General features: G+C 37.1%; 2 protein-coding genes across 2 annotated transcripts; both read right to left on the bottom strand.

Moving 5' to 3' along the window:
* Positions 1–25: 25 nt before the first annotated feature.
* LOC101315445 (probable leucine-rich repeat receptor-like protein kinase At5g49770-like) lies at positions 26–7254 on the bottom strand. Its single transcript, XM_004302441.1, has 20 exons — positions 6821–7254; positions 6390–6510; positions 6226–6297; positions 5937–6011; positions 5758–5829; positions 5520–5681; positions 5334–5408; positions 5106–5177; positions 4948–5019; positions 4787–4855; positions 4615–4689; positions 4458–4529; positions 4232–4366; positions 3680–4140; positions 3425–3574; positions 3169–3308; positions 2849–3068; positions 2361–2596; positions 1619–2105; positions 26–167 (listed from the first exon to the last, which is right to left on the bottom strand). The coding sequence occupies exons 1-20, from the start codon at positions 6888–6890 to the stop codon at positions 43–45; spliced, it is 2961 nt and encodes a 986-aa protein (XP_004302489.1). The 5' UTR covers positions 6891–7254; the 3' UTR covers positions 26–42.
* Positions 7255–9414: 2160 nt separating this feature from the next.
* Positions 9415–12793, bottom strand: LOC101313729 (probable leucine-rich repeat receptor-like protein kinase At5g49770-like). Its single transcript, XM_004305006.1, has 14 exons — positions 12691–12793; positions 12134–12172; positions 11725–11848; positions 11524–11595; positions 11288–11362; positions 11077–11148; positions 10816–10977; positions 10622–10696; positions 10475–10546; positions 10313–10384; positions 10162–10230; positions 9796–9867; positions 9578–9712; positions 9415–9472 (listed from the first exon to the last, which is right to left on the bottom strand). The coding sequence occupies exons 1-14, from the start codon at positions 12791–12793 to the stop codon at positions 9415–9417; spliced, it is 1200 nt and encodes a 399-aa protein (XP_004305054.1).
* Positions 12794–15924: the final 3131 nt, after the last annotated feature.

The following is a 15924-nucleotide window of genomic DNA, read 5'->3' as shown; positions in this document are numbered from 1 at the left end:
TCTCTCTTGTATGTAGGAGTCTGTGTGTCACTGCGATTCAAATCAAGCCTGGGCTGTACGGCATTCCCTAAATTGACACAAAAACTGTGAGAGATTCTGTGGAAGAAAAGTTGGGGCAGAGCTTCGAATACTCTTTTTATTCTTACCGTTCCTCCCTGGAGTTAAAGGTCAGTAATTATTGCCTTTTCTTTTTCTTTTTTCTTTTTTCTTTTTTTAAATTTATCCACTTCACATGTGTGAGGTCGTCATTAGTGACTTAGACACTCAACCTTTTTATTTTTATTTTTTGATATTTTTGGTAATCTTTTTGGGAGTCCTTTTAGTGAGGACTCTTAAGTTGAGGACTTGGTGAGGATTTTTCGGCTTATCCCACCTTTCGATTTTATATCCACATCTTGACCGTTCAGTTTATAGGTATTTATGAGTAGATCATTTCTGCAAATTTTCAGCCATATTGAAAATCGTTAAGACATTCATAAGTGTGATTTACCAATTATGAACTTGAACGGTTCATGTTTGATATATTTGGTTCGTCCATTAATTTGATCTAGTTTGTTACCTTAACGATCACCGATTTGGCTGAAAATTTGTAAAGTTGATCTACACATATAGACCTAAAAACTGAACGGATAAGATGTCAAGATGTGATAAAAAAAATAGGTATTTTAAACCATAAACCGAAAAGTCCTCATCAAGTCCTCAACTTAAAAGTCCTTATTAGAAAGGCCCTCTTTTGGTAATACCTTTTACAGTTCTTTTTTTTTTTTTTCCCAGAATACCCAGCAGAAGTAAAATTCTGGTTTCATGGCAACTCTTAAATGATAAACCAGTCTCTATCATTCTGTTATCTATCTTATTAAATATGGTCTTCTATTTATGACCAAAGAAAAATAATGGTCTTGGATCATTAAAACCCTATATATATGTAGTGTGGGAGGTTGCCTGCTATATATTAATTAGATGGTAAACAATTATTCTGCAAGAGAAGAAATTAGAGGGAAAAGATACAGTGTGTAGAAAATGTTGTCTTTTATGAAAGAATAGGGTCGGAATGTTACGTAAATTGTAATAGTAACTCATCGTTAGATAAGACAAAAATAAGTTAATGATCAATCATTTAAGCGTGTAGATTTTAGAACGAATTATGAATGTGTGGATGAATTTGAGACTGCATTAAATGGTTCACAATTTTCCAGAAGGGGCAATGCCGCTCTGTTCTTTTTAATACTATAAAAAGAATAAAAACATGAGTATGGGCAACGGCCTTGGCTTTTCTTGCTTGAGGGGCTAACTGTACTCAAAGTAGAAAGAAATAGAAAAATCTGTTTCTGGAAAGTAGCTAGTGAAAGTGAAAAACTCGTAAGAAAATTGTGATGCCATCTCTCAGGACCTGCTACAAATTTTGAGGCACTCTGAAACATTGTAGAAGTATTAGAATTACATTTCTATTTGACACTTCAAATTTAGAGGCTATATAATATATTCTTTTCCTACTATCTATATATGGATACAAAACACATCAAAAATTATGTATATGGATACAGAAGGAACCATTGGAAGAGATGAAATGATCAGCAACTATGCTGCACTGATTGCTATTTTGGTTCGATTTTCGCAGAAACTGCGTATCCGCCACTGTATTCAAAGGCGTCAGTACTGTCCCTCATTTCCTTCTTTGGCAAACCGTCGTTGTATGGATGTTTAGCACTTTTTGAAGAATTGAAGTCTGTGGCAGATGAAGAGGCTGATGTTGAGTTTGTATTTATGCCATCATTCTGTAGAATGGTTTCAACAGCTTTCACAAGATCACTCATTGTTGGACGATCTGCAGCTGATTCTTCGACACATTGCATGGCCAACTCCAAGAACCTTGCGAACCCTATAAGTGGTCCTGAGTTTCTAATGTTTCGGTCTATTAACTCCCTCAACCCATAGTGCTCTTCATCATCCTTGTTCATTGCCATGCGTACCTCACGGACAATGTATTTTCCCTTCTCAATCGGTTGCTTTGCAGTTATCAATTCAAGCATAACCACTCCGAAACTGTATACATCACTCTTCTCAGTTAACTGTTGAGTCATGTAGTATTCAGGATCCAGATATCCCTGCAAACACATAACAGCTTGCAATAAGAACTCAGGAATGTGTTATCCGGCTCTGGCTTACTCAAGGCTTATCATAGATTTAGCAATTCGACTGAATATAATGGAAAAGAAAAGAGCGAAAAGTAAAAAAATGTTTTGGAGTGAATTTGGAGAGAGCTTACTACACTTGTATCAACTTGATGTGAATGAAAGCTTTCTACTTGGTGTTTAACAGTCATAATTTACATAAAAATAAATGCTACTGTAAAAACCTACCAGTGTGCCTTTGACCTGAGTTGATACATGCCCTTTTGCACTGTCAGAAACCAGCTTGGACAAGCCAAAATCTGCAACCTTTGCTGTTAAATTTTCATCCAATAGAATATTGGTGGTCTTGATATCTCTATGAATTATAGGAGGGTTTGCAAGCTCATGTAGGTAAGCGAGCCCTCTTGCTGAGCCAAGAGTGATTCGGAGTCTTCTTTTCCAGTCAAGATGAATTCCAGATCTCCCTACAGGTCATATATGCACAAAGGATATCACTACATGATATAAATAGGTATCTGTCTATTTTCTGCACTCTATACTATTACTAGGAAATCAGGCTTTTATTGGGCTTGGTGGATGTACTACTTGAAAATATACACATGCATAAAATAGCTCATAAAGAAACGCAGGTAAACTAGCTGAAACTAATCTGATGATTGCATACCGTCTCCACTCGACAGCTTATCTCCAGGCAAATATTACAAACTACAACTAACCTGACAAACTTTCCCTAAGTGTTCCGTTAGGCATATATTCGTAAACCAGCATCTGTTCTCCTTGTTCAAAACAAAACCCAACGAGACCAACAAGATTTTTGTGATGAACTCGTGAGAGCAACTCAATTTCAGTCTTGAACTCAAGACCACCCTGCATTGATCCTTGCTGAGCTCTTTTGATTGCCACTACTAGTCCATCACCAAACATGCCCCTGTAAACCTATAGACAACCATACAAAAAGGAAAAAGAAAATTAAGTCCTTCATCAGCAACTTGAAGCAGAATTTCATAAGATGCCAATAGAATACTTGAATCTTCACCTTGCCGTAGCCGCCAGATCCTATCTCATTACTGTCAGAAAAATTATTGGTGCACTTCTTAAGCTCCTCATAAGAAAACCATCTTGCTCCCTTTAATTGTGGTGCACCTCCACTATCTTTTCCACTGGGTGCCCAAGAAGCTGAAAGATACAGAAGCATAATGAAATCAGCCAACATATTACTAATATTGTACCTCTGAAACTAACTGATGCCAGAATTTCAGTCCATCAATATATTATTAAGAACAATGACTGACCAAATGGTCTGCTTAATCCAATGGCTTTTTCTGCACGTTTCTTTTGCCGAATGGCATATATTCCGACTGCCACTAAGCCCACAACCAGTAAGGTACAACCAATTGCTATCCCAATGACAACACCAGTGCTTACAGATTTCCCATGCGCGGCTGAAACAAGTTGGATTCTCTAGTCAGTTCACTTAATCCTCTAATGACCTGAAGTTATATAAGTGTGTGCCTATATATATATAGTAAAAGTATGACTCAAATTACCCCGGAAAGTATAAGGAGCTGCAAGAAATAAATAGGGACCAAACTCCACAGGCGGCTTGTAAGTTTGATTGGTCAGATCAAAACCAATCCTCAGAACCTCTGATCTATTAAAATGGGTTCCTGTAGATGGAAAGAGTGCCAACTGTACTTGAAGATAGTCATCAACGTTGAAGAAAGGGTTCTGTAGATCAACTGAACCAGGATTGAGGGCAAGTTTCGACCACAGGCTCATTTCTAGGGAGTGAAACTTAGTTGCATCTGATAATTCCCTGAAAGTTGGTGCTCTAAAATACAGTGTTCCTTCAAACGGATATGCACACTGACAACTCTGAGGGCTGAGCTTCTGATCCTCGGGGCATTTAGCATTTCCACAATTCACTGTAGTAGAATATACTGTAGGTTGCAGAATCGTACAATATGATAGCCCAGTGGTTCTGTTGCACACAGGGTTCCCTACAAGTCTGCAATATGGAAAAATGACAAATAAGAGGGATGGCCTGGTGAAGATACAAATCATAAAAGATGCAAGATAAGGGTCATGAACTGACTTACATTAGGGAATTTTTGTACTCATAACCCATAGTGACAAGGGATATATCATTGTTCTCCAGATCAACAAGGTCTAGTTGTGCACTGATGCTATCACCCAAGTTCAATGTGTTGTTAAATGCATTATTTTTCAGTTTCCTGTCAAATGGAAAAACATGAGTGGACATTTTCCTAAAATGACAATTAAACTTCAATAACATATACTTAATGTATATATGTATTAACTTACACTGTCTGTATATTTTGTAAGCTGAAAAGCTTCTCTGGCACAGTACCTTGAAGTGGTCCATATTCTATAACCCTGGGTGACATAACAGTAGAGAATTTCAACAAAAGTTCCGAAAAGAGATATAGACCCAGTTTTATACAACCACCTAAGGACTTACAGAGTGGTGAGTGCAGGTAAAGCTGAGAACCAACTTGGTGCTTCTGATTGGTTAAATGAGTTGTTACTAAGGTCCCTGAAATGTAAAGGAGGTATCAGTACAGTTGCAGCAGAAGTATAACTTGTCACAAAACTGAAACTTAAAATGACAGCTTTAAAAACCATCTACTCACACATAATTCAGGGAGTTCATTCCAGTCAAGTCGGGCAAAGGGCCTGTCAAATTGTTGAAGGCCAAATTTCTGCAAGAGAATATAAAATCATGTAAAAATTGACTAAACATAATTATAACTGTGGTAAGAGAACATCAGAGCATTACAAATTTTGTACTTACAATTCATTGACATTTGAAAGGTTGCTAATATTTGCAGGGACTGTTCCCGTCAGAGCATTTCTATCAAGCCGACTGTTGCATACAAGAATATATAAGTCCAACAACTGTCATGAAGCAGATACTTATTTACGGAAGAGAATTCAAGGTGTTTTACTCACAGAGCCTCAAGAAACTGAAGTTGTCCTATTGTTGATGGAATAGGCCCACTCAATTTGTTTCCATCAAACAACCTGCAATTGAAGAATGACTGGCAATTAGATGAATAAAATTCAGAAAATATTATTGGATCATGGATTCAACTTAGTCGTGTATCAGGACCGTCTCAATGCTGGATAGATGCATATACATAACAGAAAATGATAGATTGGATCATGGAATCAACTTACACATGTATCAGGCTCATATTAGCGCTGAATAGTTTGGCTGGAATTGAACCTGAAAGCTGATTCTTGTTGAAATGGCTGCGTGTTCATAAATCACTTTAAAGTTTAAGCAATATACTATGGCTTCATTCCCATGAAAATATACAAGATCAGAATGCAGAAGGAGTTGGGAAGAGGAAAGATACTCACAAATGTTTAGCAGTCACTAGTTGGTCCAAGCCTGGCGATGTTGCAGTTGAAACTGGGATGGATCCAGTCAACTGATTTTCTGCAAGGTCCAGCCAGTAGAGTTTGGAGAGATTACCCAAAGAAGCAGGTATCTTACCAGTAAAACTATTTGTATTCAGAGCCCTGAGAAGAACCAGAGATCTTATTAAGTCAAGAAAAGGATAATCATTTTGGTTTATGTACTAACAGAAATTCTTACAAGAAGGTTAGTTCTCCAAGATTGCCCAATGCATCGGGAATACTGCCAGTGAATTTGCAGCCAGCTAGGATCCTAAAAGATGAAAAGAGTCATATATACTTGTTCGACAATATTTGCATTGCATATTCAAATTCAAAGGTGGAAGAAGAAATTAAAATTGCTTGCTTATGTGTTCTTACAGAATATTTAATTTTTTCAGCTTCCCTAATTCTGGAGAGAGAGTACCAGTAAGGCCAGGGTTGAATGAAAGGTCCCTGCATTGTTAACATGTATAAGATTTCCATTAAAAAAGAAAACAAAATTATAAAGGATGCGACGCAGATCAAGATCTAGAAACATCAAGATAAACTGATATCATAAAAGAAACATATTTTGTGCCTAATCTTGGATATTGATTGCGTTTCAGCGGTTCAATTCATGATAAGCTGGAAACATAATGCAGGTACATAGAGGAATTTTCATACTCACAAGGCTGTTAGTTCAGTGAGTCCCCCAAGGTCGCTACTAAGATCCCCTACCAGGCCCATGAGTGATAATTTCCTGCACATAATAAAAGCAGAACAGGTGCTAATTACTAATTTGTTCAACAAAGTGACCACTGCATCAAAAAATAAAGATAGAACAACACTCACATTGCAGTCACACTGGATTCCTGATTGCAGGTTATTCCATCCCACACACAGTAATCACTTGACTGGTCCCAGCTGGGTGGATAATTTTGCCACGAAGCCTTTAAGGATTCAAGTGCAGCAGCTGCAACAACACATGCTTATAAATCAATCAGCTAGTTTCAAATATAAAAGTGCACACACCTGTCTATGATCTTCATCTTACAATCAATGTTTTGCCAAAACCTTTAAGAACAATCAACATTAGATAAGCTAATATCTAATTCACAACCAGAAACATGAAGATATGAACAACAAACAATGGTCCTCCATTTGGCAAAAGTCAACGGATAAAACAAAATCCCTCCTAGTTTGCAACATTACAAGCTACACAAACCCCAAATTCCACAAACATGAAGATATGAACAAAGAAACAATGATAATCCAGACCATACCGTCATCGGAGAACACCACTTGAATCCCTGAGCACAAAGCCAGAAACAGCAGCAACCTCATGGTTACCATGGGGATGGGAAGCAAGCAAAATATTCCTTCTTCTTGGAGCAAGCAAAATCTAGTAAAGATGTAAACTTTAGGTTCTAAACAGCTGATCAATCAAAACCCCATTTCTAGAAATCACCCATATGTCAAAACCACTCAACAAATCAAAGACTCAAGTCTTCCACTACACCAACTCCCATCAATGCACACTAAATGCTTATTTCTGGAGAAAAGTGCCCCCTCTTTGGTGACTTGGGTTTTCAACTCTGTGTCAGAATCTACCTGCAGGCAGGCCGAGACACAAAGATACAAGCTAAAACAAAAGCAGAAAAGCTTTGGATTGGCCCGTTTGTGGGTTCTTTAAAATGATGAATACTTGTCTTAGAAGCCAAACTTTTAAGCACTAGTACCAACCGCAGTCATCATTATTCTCCCTCCCACAAATAACAAAGCCAACTTTTACCGTTTCCTCCGCCCGCCCGCGCAGCCCAACAAGACAAACCAGAAAACACCAAAAACTCTCTACACCAACGACTACCGCATATTCTCACTGAGGCCACACAGCAAACTCTTGATGTGCATATACCAATTACAAATAGCACGACCTATTAAACTAGGGTCACCTTCATATACAAGTACTCAAGTAGACAAGTTGTGGGATTTAACAAAGCTATTCAATGGGTACAGTTGGCTTTTAGTTGGAGGAGGGTCCCATATGAATATCCAAGCTTCGAGTTTCTGGGTCTGGACCATTTCTCCCTGCTGTGATATTTTGAGTTGAATGAAGTGGATAATGACACGAGCCATCGTCTTTGTAACTAAATGCAATGCCTCACTCTAATGAACACTGAGAAGGCCTTTTCCTAAACGTGGTGATCTTTCCTTACGACCCAAGCATATGTTCACATTGATGGAAGGATTGAAAGCTAACCAATTCCATGAAACAAAACTTCTATTCAAAAATGTCTACCAATATAAAAAAAACAAATATGATTCTACTGTTCTAGGGTGATAGACCAATTCTAAAGTAAAAGACCGTCACTTTTTGGTATAAGAAAATCAAAAGTGCACGAGGTTGTCTAGGGTTGACTAGCTTGAACCGTGTCCTACTACGTAGCTCCATCCCCTATATGCACAAAAAGGAAAGAAGTATCTTCTTTTTTGTTTAGTTCCTGTGAAAATGGACAAAGGTCCACTTAACAAACTTTTAATCGGAAAATCATGGTCGGCCGGCCGCTTTGAGTTCAAATGGTCCCCATTTCCGATGACAGGTGAGCAGTGATTTGTTATTTCGGGGAGGGAGACCCGTGCCCTATGACATAGTGGCTGCATGCAAAAGCCTCCGCGTAAATATTTTATAAAGCTTAATGATTTCTTATTTAATACCGAAATCATGTAATAAGGTGGCTCATACATTAGTTCAATATGTGGTTAATTATAATTTTATTTTTCCGGTCAAGAAGATATGAACGTAAGCCTTGGAAATCTTCGAGATGATATATAGTACTGTCATGTTCATTAAGCTTCAATTCACATGATCTGGTCACCCTAAGGAAGAAATAGTAAACGAGAAAAGGGTTGGAGAATGAAAGACCCAGAGATCTAGTTTCTTTTTCATGTGGCTCAGCCTCAGACAGCTAAAAGAACCGACTTCTTGACAAATACCAGATATGAGTGACTGTCTTCTAACTCATGTTGTTCTAGACAATCATACAGTTGTTACGAGTTGAGACAACTATCTACTTCAACTTATGTAAACAACCTCCTCTCTATCCCCAAAGCCAATAGCTGTCATACTTAAAATACTTGCAATCAATCACTGTCTCTAACAATAGTTTAGATGATTTTCTCCTTAACATTTAGCCATTAAGAAGGCCAACATCATAGGTTCCTTGGAAATTTCTTGTTTCACGATATAGACGTAACAAGAGAAACCACATAAGCGTTTTGGAGGGTGTGATGGGTGGTGTGCACAGCACTCGGGTACTTATACACCGCGGCATGGTGGTGTATGATTACTAGCGATCCAAACTCCAAGTTCCCATTTCTGAAGCTTTGTTACTGTTGGGGTAATAAAAGTAACATTTAGATCCCTAATAGGGTAATAAGCAAGCTGCCTTGAGAGTTGAGAGCTTTCTGGCTATGAAAGGATTCTGCTAGACTACTACTAGTCCATGCATATAATAGCAAGAACAAGTAGCTCAGCTGGATTTGATATTTCAGAGTTAAACACTGGACATGAGGTATACATGCAAGAACTTTGTAAAGGCAGAATTTCATTTGAACAAAAACAGTTCAGCTATACATCCAGGAGCTTTGATCTAGCAACTTTTAAAAGTTTCATTTCAAGTAATTAGATGAGACAAAATTTGAATCCATAGGATACAAGGGTTTCTTTGAAGAGAAAGAATTGAATAGTATACAGTATATATAGATTGACTTATAATTTCAATATAGTTACAAAGCTCATGAGGAGGTTTAGAAAATCCTATAATATCTTGCAGCAGCCTCTTTATTTGAAATCTTGCAGCTGCGCTCATCTTCAAATTTACTTGCACCAAGTACTATTTGATAAACCACCGGAGCATATCGGGTTCCCTTTAAGTCTGAAAAATGTAAAAGTGACAAGACAGAGTAGTATTGGTCATCAGGTGAATCGAATTTTACAAAATGTCACAAAAATTGCAGGTCAAGAACCATTAATTGCTTACATCAATTCATCTTTGAACTCTTCTTCCACAACGATCTGGGAAATCTGATTGTTCTGGAGATCAACGAGCTCTAGTTGTAGACTGATGCTATCTCCCATGTTTAATGTACCATTAAGGGCATTGTTTTTCAGTTTCCTGTCAGAGTTGGGAAAAGATGAATTTTCTAAAGCTAATATCAAAATTTGATGCATTGCTCAGTGTTCGTACTTGGAACTTACACTTGCTGTAATTCTGAAAGGCTGAAAAGCTTTTCTGGCACAGGCCCTTGAAGTGATCCATACTCCATAACCCTAAGAAGCTCAATGAAACATTTTCACCAAGTCAATCAGAGTTTCATTTCATTTGTTTTCTCAGATACGAAGGCATTGTACTTCATAAAAAAAAAAGAAGTTATTGTCTGTGAAGAATTTACAGAGTTGTTAGTGCGGGTAAGGTGGAGAACCAAAGCGGAGCTTCAGATGGGTCAAATGAGTTGTTACTAAGGTCTCTGAAAATAACATCAGTGGGATGTATCAGTAAAATATTAGAACATGTATGAGGAAAACTGAAACCCAAAATGACTGCTCCATGTCATTTATACTTACACATAAATGAGAGAATTCATTCCGGTCAAGTCAGGCAAGGGGCCTGCCAAATTGTTGTTGGCCAAATTTCTGGAAGAGTTTACAATATGTTGTAAAGTTGGATCATAATGCAGAAGAACAATTAGAGCATTCTTACGAAGTCGATACTCACAGTTCATTGACATTTGTAAGGTTGTTAAGGTTTGAGGGGACACTCCCAGACAGAGTATTGTTATCAAGCCGACTATTAAACAAAAAAAAGGAAGATAATGAGTCCAATAATTTGTCATGAAAATGATAATGAAAAGGGAAAATTAACTTGGATTTTACTTACACCACTTCAAGAGTTTTAACAAGTCCTACTGTCATTGGAATACTCCCAGAAAAATTGTTTCCATCAAGTAACCTAGAATAACAAGTATTAGATGATAAAAGCTACAGAACACATGACCTCAGAGATAATGTTAATGGATCAGCTTACGCGTGTATCAATATCATTTCGGAGCTGAAAAGATTGAGTGGGATGGAACCTGAAAGCAGGTTCTTGTTCAAATGCCTGCATGTTTATAAAATCAAGTTAATGTTTATGCACAGCAGTAGCTGAATACCAACTAATTAAATCGTTTTCATTTGTCACAAAGCTGTTGGAGTGTTGATAAATGGAGAAGTACTAACAAATGTTTAGCGTTTAACAAGAGGTCCAAGCCTGGAGAAGTAGAGGTCGAAATTGGTAGAGGTCCGCTCAATCGGTTCTCTGCCACGTCAAGCCAGTAGAGTTTGGAGAGCTTGCCCAAAGAGGGGGGTATTTTACCAGTTAAGTAATTTGTATTCAGAGCCCTGTAGACAAGAAGAACCAAAGGTTTACATAAAGTGGGGAAAATAAAATCTCAGAATTGGTTTATTCATTAACCGTACGAGTAACATTCCAATTCTTACAAGAACGTTAGCTGCTCAAGATTTCCCAACTCCTCTGGAATGGGGCCAACGAAGCTGCAGCCAGCTAGGATCCTAGAAGTAAAACACAAGTCATTTATATACTCTTCAGCATTAAAAGATATATGTTGATACATGTTGCACTGCATATACAAAGTTTGAAAAGGCTGAAACTATGTACCAAAATGGCTTTAATTTGCCAATTTGTTCTTACAGGATATTCAACTTTTGGAGATCTCCTAATTGTGGAGGAAGAGAACCATCGAGTCCAGGATTGAATGACAGGTCCCTGCATAGTGTAAAAGTCTCAGCTAAAAGAATGACATGTTGGTCTCAAACTCATGCAATATCGATCATCTGATATCAAAATGCTTACATACTAATATTTTATTTTGTTCAACTGGTAAGCATAATGCTGGTAAAAAAAGGGACTGCTATAATCATACTCACAAGGAGTTTAGTTCAGTGAGTCCCTCTATGTAGCTACTGAGTTCCCCTTTGAGGCCCATGGATGATAATCTCCTGTATATAAAAGCAGATCGAAGAGGAGCAATTCAAAAATGTGTGCTTAAGAAAGCAACATTGCAGTCCTTAATTACCAGAGTATGTAAGTCATATACAATTTGAAAGGTAGAACAGTATAGTACTCACAATGAAGTCACCCTAGCACCAGTGCACTGAACTCCTTCCCATGGAAAACCACAGGGATCAGATGACTTATCCCAGCTTGGTGGCGTGTTTTTCCAGGACACTTTCAAGGTCTGGAGCACAGAAGCTGGATTGGCACACTTATATATCAATATCTTAATTTTAGTCATGTCATGTGAGGGACTGAGGGTGTTTATTTTACAATCTGCTAAAGCTTTCATACTAATTTGAATTATACCCAGATTACATGGACAATAAGAGAACATGATGAGTCACATGATATGGTAAGATCATTTCCTAGTTTAGACAAACAACATACTGAACATAGTCCAAAATCCTAAACTACAAAACTCAAACAACTTGGTGAAGAATTTAGAAAAAGCATTTACATGTTAAGACTCAAAGACTATACCGTCATTGGGGTCCGTAAGCGAGGAGATCAGATGAATGCCTGCAGAACATAGAGCACAAAAGAGCAGCAACCTCATGGTTGCCATGGTATCTGAGAGACTAGACCAGAAGCACTAACAGCTACAGCCCTGGATTTTTTGTGAAGGAGTTGACTACATGCATCATATGTGTCCTATATAGCACAGGCCACTTAATGATAAAGACTGATTATTTCTGAACAAGGAATTGAGATAGTCAATTTGATATGAACAAAGTAAACCGTCTAGTAACTTCGAGGTTTCCATCACCCGCCCGCACAATCCAAATGGCCAAGGAGATAATCCAAGAACATGTATAAGTAGAAACTACAAACAAAAGCTGGCTATATTGAAACATTGAATTTCACATATTTACTCTAGGGAGGGAAATCCAAAGCAAACGTTGAATACAGTATATACTGATCACTAGATGAGTTCCTCTTGCAAGTTGAATAATTTTCGAGGAACAAATACCTTCCTCAGCTTTGGTTTAAGAAAGCCATGACGTTGCAGATTTTAAATCATCTCATAAATAGTGAACCTTGAATATTTTGCCAATCTGAGAGTTCTGAATTCCCAGTTGAACTTGGGTCCTCGGTGCCACTGTAAACTTTGAAGAGGGACATAGGAGTATAGGACCTCATCGCTGTAAACTTTGAAGAGAAAGAGTGGAAGCTAGGGTCCTCCATTTGGAGTTACTAGAATTTGTACCCGCGCCTAGGCAAGGGTTTTCAAAATTTTCGATGTTTTGGTTCTAATTTCAATGAACTCCCACTTCACCTACTCGAGCGATCTTCTTTCACTAATGAAACTTTTCATTTTTATAATTGTAGTGAACTAGTGATGCATTATAGATAGGTTGTTTTTGATGAAAAAGTAAGATGCTTTGCACGGTCACAGAATATTGTTTTCTCAGCAGCAGTTGATAGGTGCACAATTATACATTATTTGTATCAAAATTCTCTATACTTTCTTTGTTTGTTTGGTGTATTTTCTAGTTATTTACTTTGTTTATTTGTTTTCTAGGTATTTTGAAACAAATAAGAAGAAAAGAAGGAAAAGAGGGAGTGGAAGACAAAATTCAAAAATCTGCCTTTGAAAGTCAAGCCAACTTTGACAGGGCACTGTGGGCAGCTTGAGAAGAACTAGGCGACGAGTCTTATATCAACGGAAAGCCACAGATGTCAGCTTTTCAAAGCATCTTACGATTCGTGAATCACATGTTACTAGAAGAAGTTATGGCCAATTTAGTACCAGAAGGTCAATCTACGCAGGAACCTGACTCTTGACGGAAATTTGTGTTTTGAGGCCCAAATCACACCGGGAGACCCATGGATGAGTTTGCACTTCATATTACAACTTAAAACCTTGATGTGAAGCTGATTTTGAAGAATTAAATGAGTTGGCATACTTCCATTGGTGCTACAAATGTGCACCAATCAGAATATCTAAGGAAACCTAAATCAAGAAAGATTGGTTGAAAGAAGCAACTTTGGCGGCTTGCCTTCTTCTCCTCTTCTTCAGCTCTTCTCCTCTTCCTTCTGCGTTTTCTTTTTATTATGTTGATTTAGTTTTTCTTAGTTAGGGGCTGCTTGAAGCCCTAGACATGAACAACAATATGATTTGAGTTTTGGTTTTAGTTTCTTTTAATACAAGATGAGATTTGGTTTACTATATTTGTGTTGATGAATTCTTTTCATGTTTGCTTTGAGTGCACGCTTAGTATGCATGTTAGGGTTCTATAGCTTTGATAGTTTGATGCCAGTGTCAGTATTGGACTCCTCATACTATCTAGAGAAGCAATTGTTAGTTTTCGCTAGCAAGTAAACTAAGTCCTAGGTTAAGCAAGGCGCTAAGTTTATTGTGATGTCTCAAACCCTTTTAGAACGTAATGATCTCTGCATGTTTAATCTAATAAGCGTACCTTTAGGTTGCATTGCTTAAGAGTAGTTTAGGTGTAAAGCACTTCCTATCTAGCATACGAAGTAAGAAAAGGTAATAAGTTGTGTTTCAAGCGTACCAAACCAACCTGAGCATCTTCATCTAGATTAATTGAACTATAATTAAACAAATTTTCTTGTGTGTGATTTTCATGGTGGATTGCATCTTCCCTGGCTAGTTTTATTTCATTGTTTCCCAAAACCAAAACCAAAAACCAGTTTTCATCGCTTTCTGTTCTCTGTTTTCCAATATTTATTTGACATATCAAATGAACTCCGATTAATCTGAAATTTTGTGTTTGAGTCCGTCTGTATGTCTAGTTTGTGTTGGTAAAGTTTCGTAGTTTTCTGACTAGTTTAGGTTAGGTAACTGATTAGGTTTTCGACTGCTGGTCGCTAGGATCAGTAGTCACTTGACATCTTTTGAGTAGTTAAATTCCTTTAGTCCTCTACGGGAATGACTCTTATTTGCCCATACTTATAAACGACGATCTAGTAGTGAATAAGGAAAATAAATTGGTTTAAAAATAACCGATCAGCAGTATATAGTGATCTACATTGGTTAAAAAGTTCAATCATTGAACCTTGCAGAAGGTCTGACCATTTGACAAACTGCATCAATATATTCCAGAAACATTCCAACTCTCTGCATGCAGATGCATTTGACGTTGAGGTAGAGAACTCTGTATTATGTTAACAAACTTACAGTGTTAAGTGATCATTTCTAGGTACTGCAGAACCAATTTGCTACGAGAACTGTAAATAAGAATTTCCATTATGATCTACTTGTAACTATAAAACATTAATCAGAAAATCACCTACATTCATTATCAGTATGATGCAATACTTGATATGTACTCTTATATGTTACTAAGCTCCAATGAAACCTGCCTGAAATTTTGACCAGTTGCAATGTACTGAGTGAAAAATGTTGATGATTCAGCAAACAGTATCCCCAACCCTCGAGTCCTAGCACAATTAAGTTGCTTCTACATACATTTATAAAACAGTAAAACCGTAAGACTATATATTAGCAATATTCATGATCAATGCCTCAAAGAAACAATTTTTACTTAATTAGGAAGAACTATTATTAACCAACCTGCAGTTAACTCTAGCCCAACAACAGGTCAACAACAACAATCATGACAGGCCAAATGGCATTCCGTCTAATCCCAGTGAAGAGTGGCTGCAACATATACAACCCAGAAACCAATGTCAAAGGCAGACCAAACTTTAGATTATGAAGTACTGCAGTTTATGTAGATAGATCGCAACGAGTGCAACTAAGCTGTGAATATGAGCACAAATTTAAGCACCTAAATCAGTCGATGATGATAAAATATGACTAGATATTTGATCCAAGAAAGAAAGGAAAAAATAGGAGCAGTATAGCTGGATTTAACTTTTTGAACATGGATAGCAGAGATACTCAGTAATCTGATTAATGGTGCCTAAGTTTTGTGTGTGTGTGTACAATAAAAAAAATATCTTTTTTATCCTTTTCCATATTCATATATATATCGAATATGTATCATAATTCATGAATTAATATGGAACTCTTTTTCGTAAGTAAAAACGACGGGTTAGTTATATTTCTACAAGAAGTATTTTATTGAAGAATTAAATTATTACTCAACAAAGAATAATTGAAATTATTAAAGAAGGTATGAGATCAATTCAAAAGTACTTTGTTTTATTATTAAAATAATAATTATATAAAACTAATAATTATAACAAACAGAATTCTATTGGTCTAATTTTGGACCGTCCAATAAAATTTGACCTTATCCATCCTACAAACATATCAAGATAAAATAATACTTACCCGGTCC

Source organism: Fragaria vesca, linkage group LG6, assembly GCF_000184155.1.
Source record: "Fragaria vesca subsp. vesca linkage group LG6, FraVesHawaii_1.0, whole genome shotgun sequence".
Taxonomy (NCBI): Eukaryota; Viridiplantae; Streptophyta; class Magnoliopsida; order Rosales; family Rosaceae; genus Fragaria; species Fragaria vesca.
Note: the sequence above shows the minus strand (reverse complement) of the source record. Positions and strands in the feature narration are given on the sequence as shown.

Coding starts and splice junctions, on each gene's coding strand:
- LOC101313729 (XM_004305006.1), bottom strand. CDS start 12,793: ATGAGGTCCTATACTCCTATGTCCCTCTTCAAAGTTTACAGTGGCACC. Junction 12,173..12,690: donor AGATTGGCAAAATATTCAAG/GTTCACTATTTA, acceptor TATGTTCTGCAG/GCATTCATCTGATCTCCTCG. Junction 9,473..9,577: donor GAGTTCAAAGATGAATTGAT/GTAAGCAATTAA, acceptor TACATTTTTCAG/ACTTAAAGGGAACCCGATAT.
- LOC101315445 (XM_004302441.1), bottom strand. CDS start 6,890: ATGGTAACCATGAGGTTGCTGCTGTTTCTGGCTTTGTGCTCAGGGATT. Junction 3,575..3,679: donor AGCTCCTTATACTTTCCGGG/GTAATTTGAGTC, acceptor AACTTGTTTCAG/CCGCGCATGGGAAATCTGTA. Junction 168..1,618: donor CAGTGGCGGATACGCAGTTT/CTGCGAAAATCG, acceptor ATAATTACTGAC/CTTTAACTCCAGGGAGGAAC.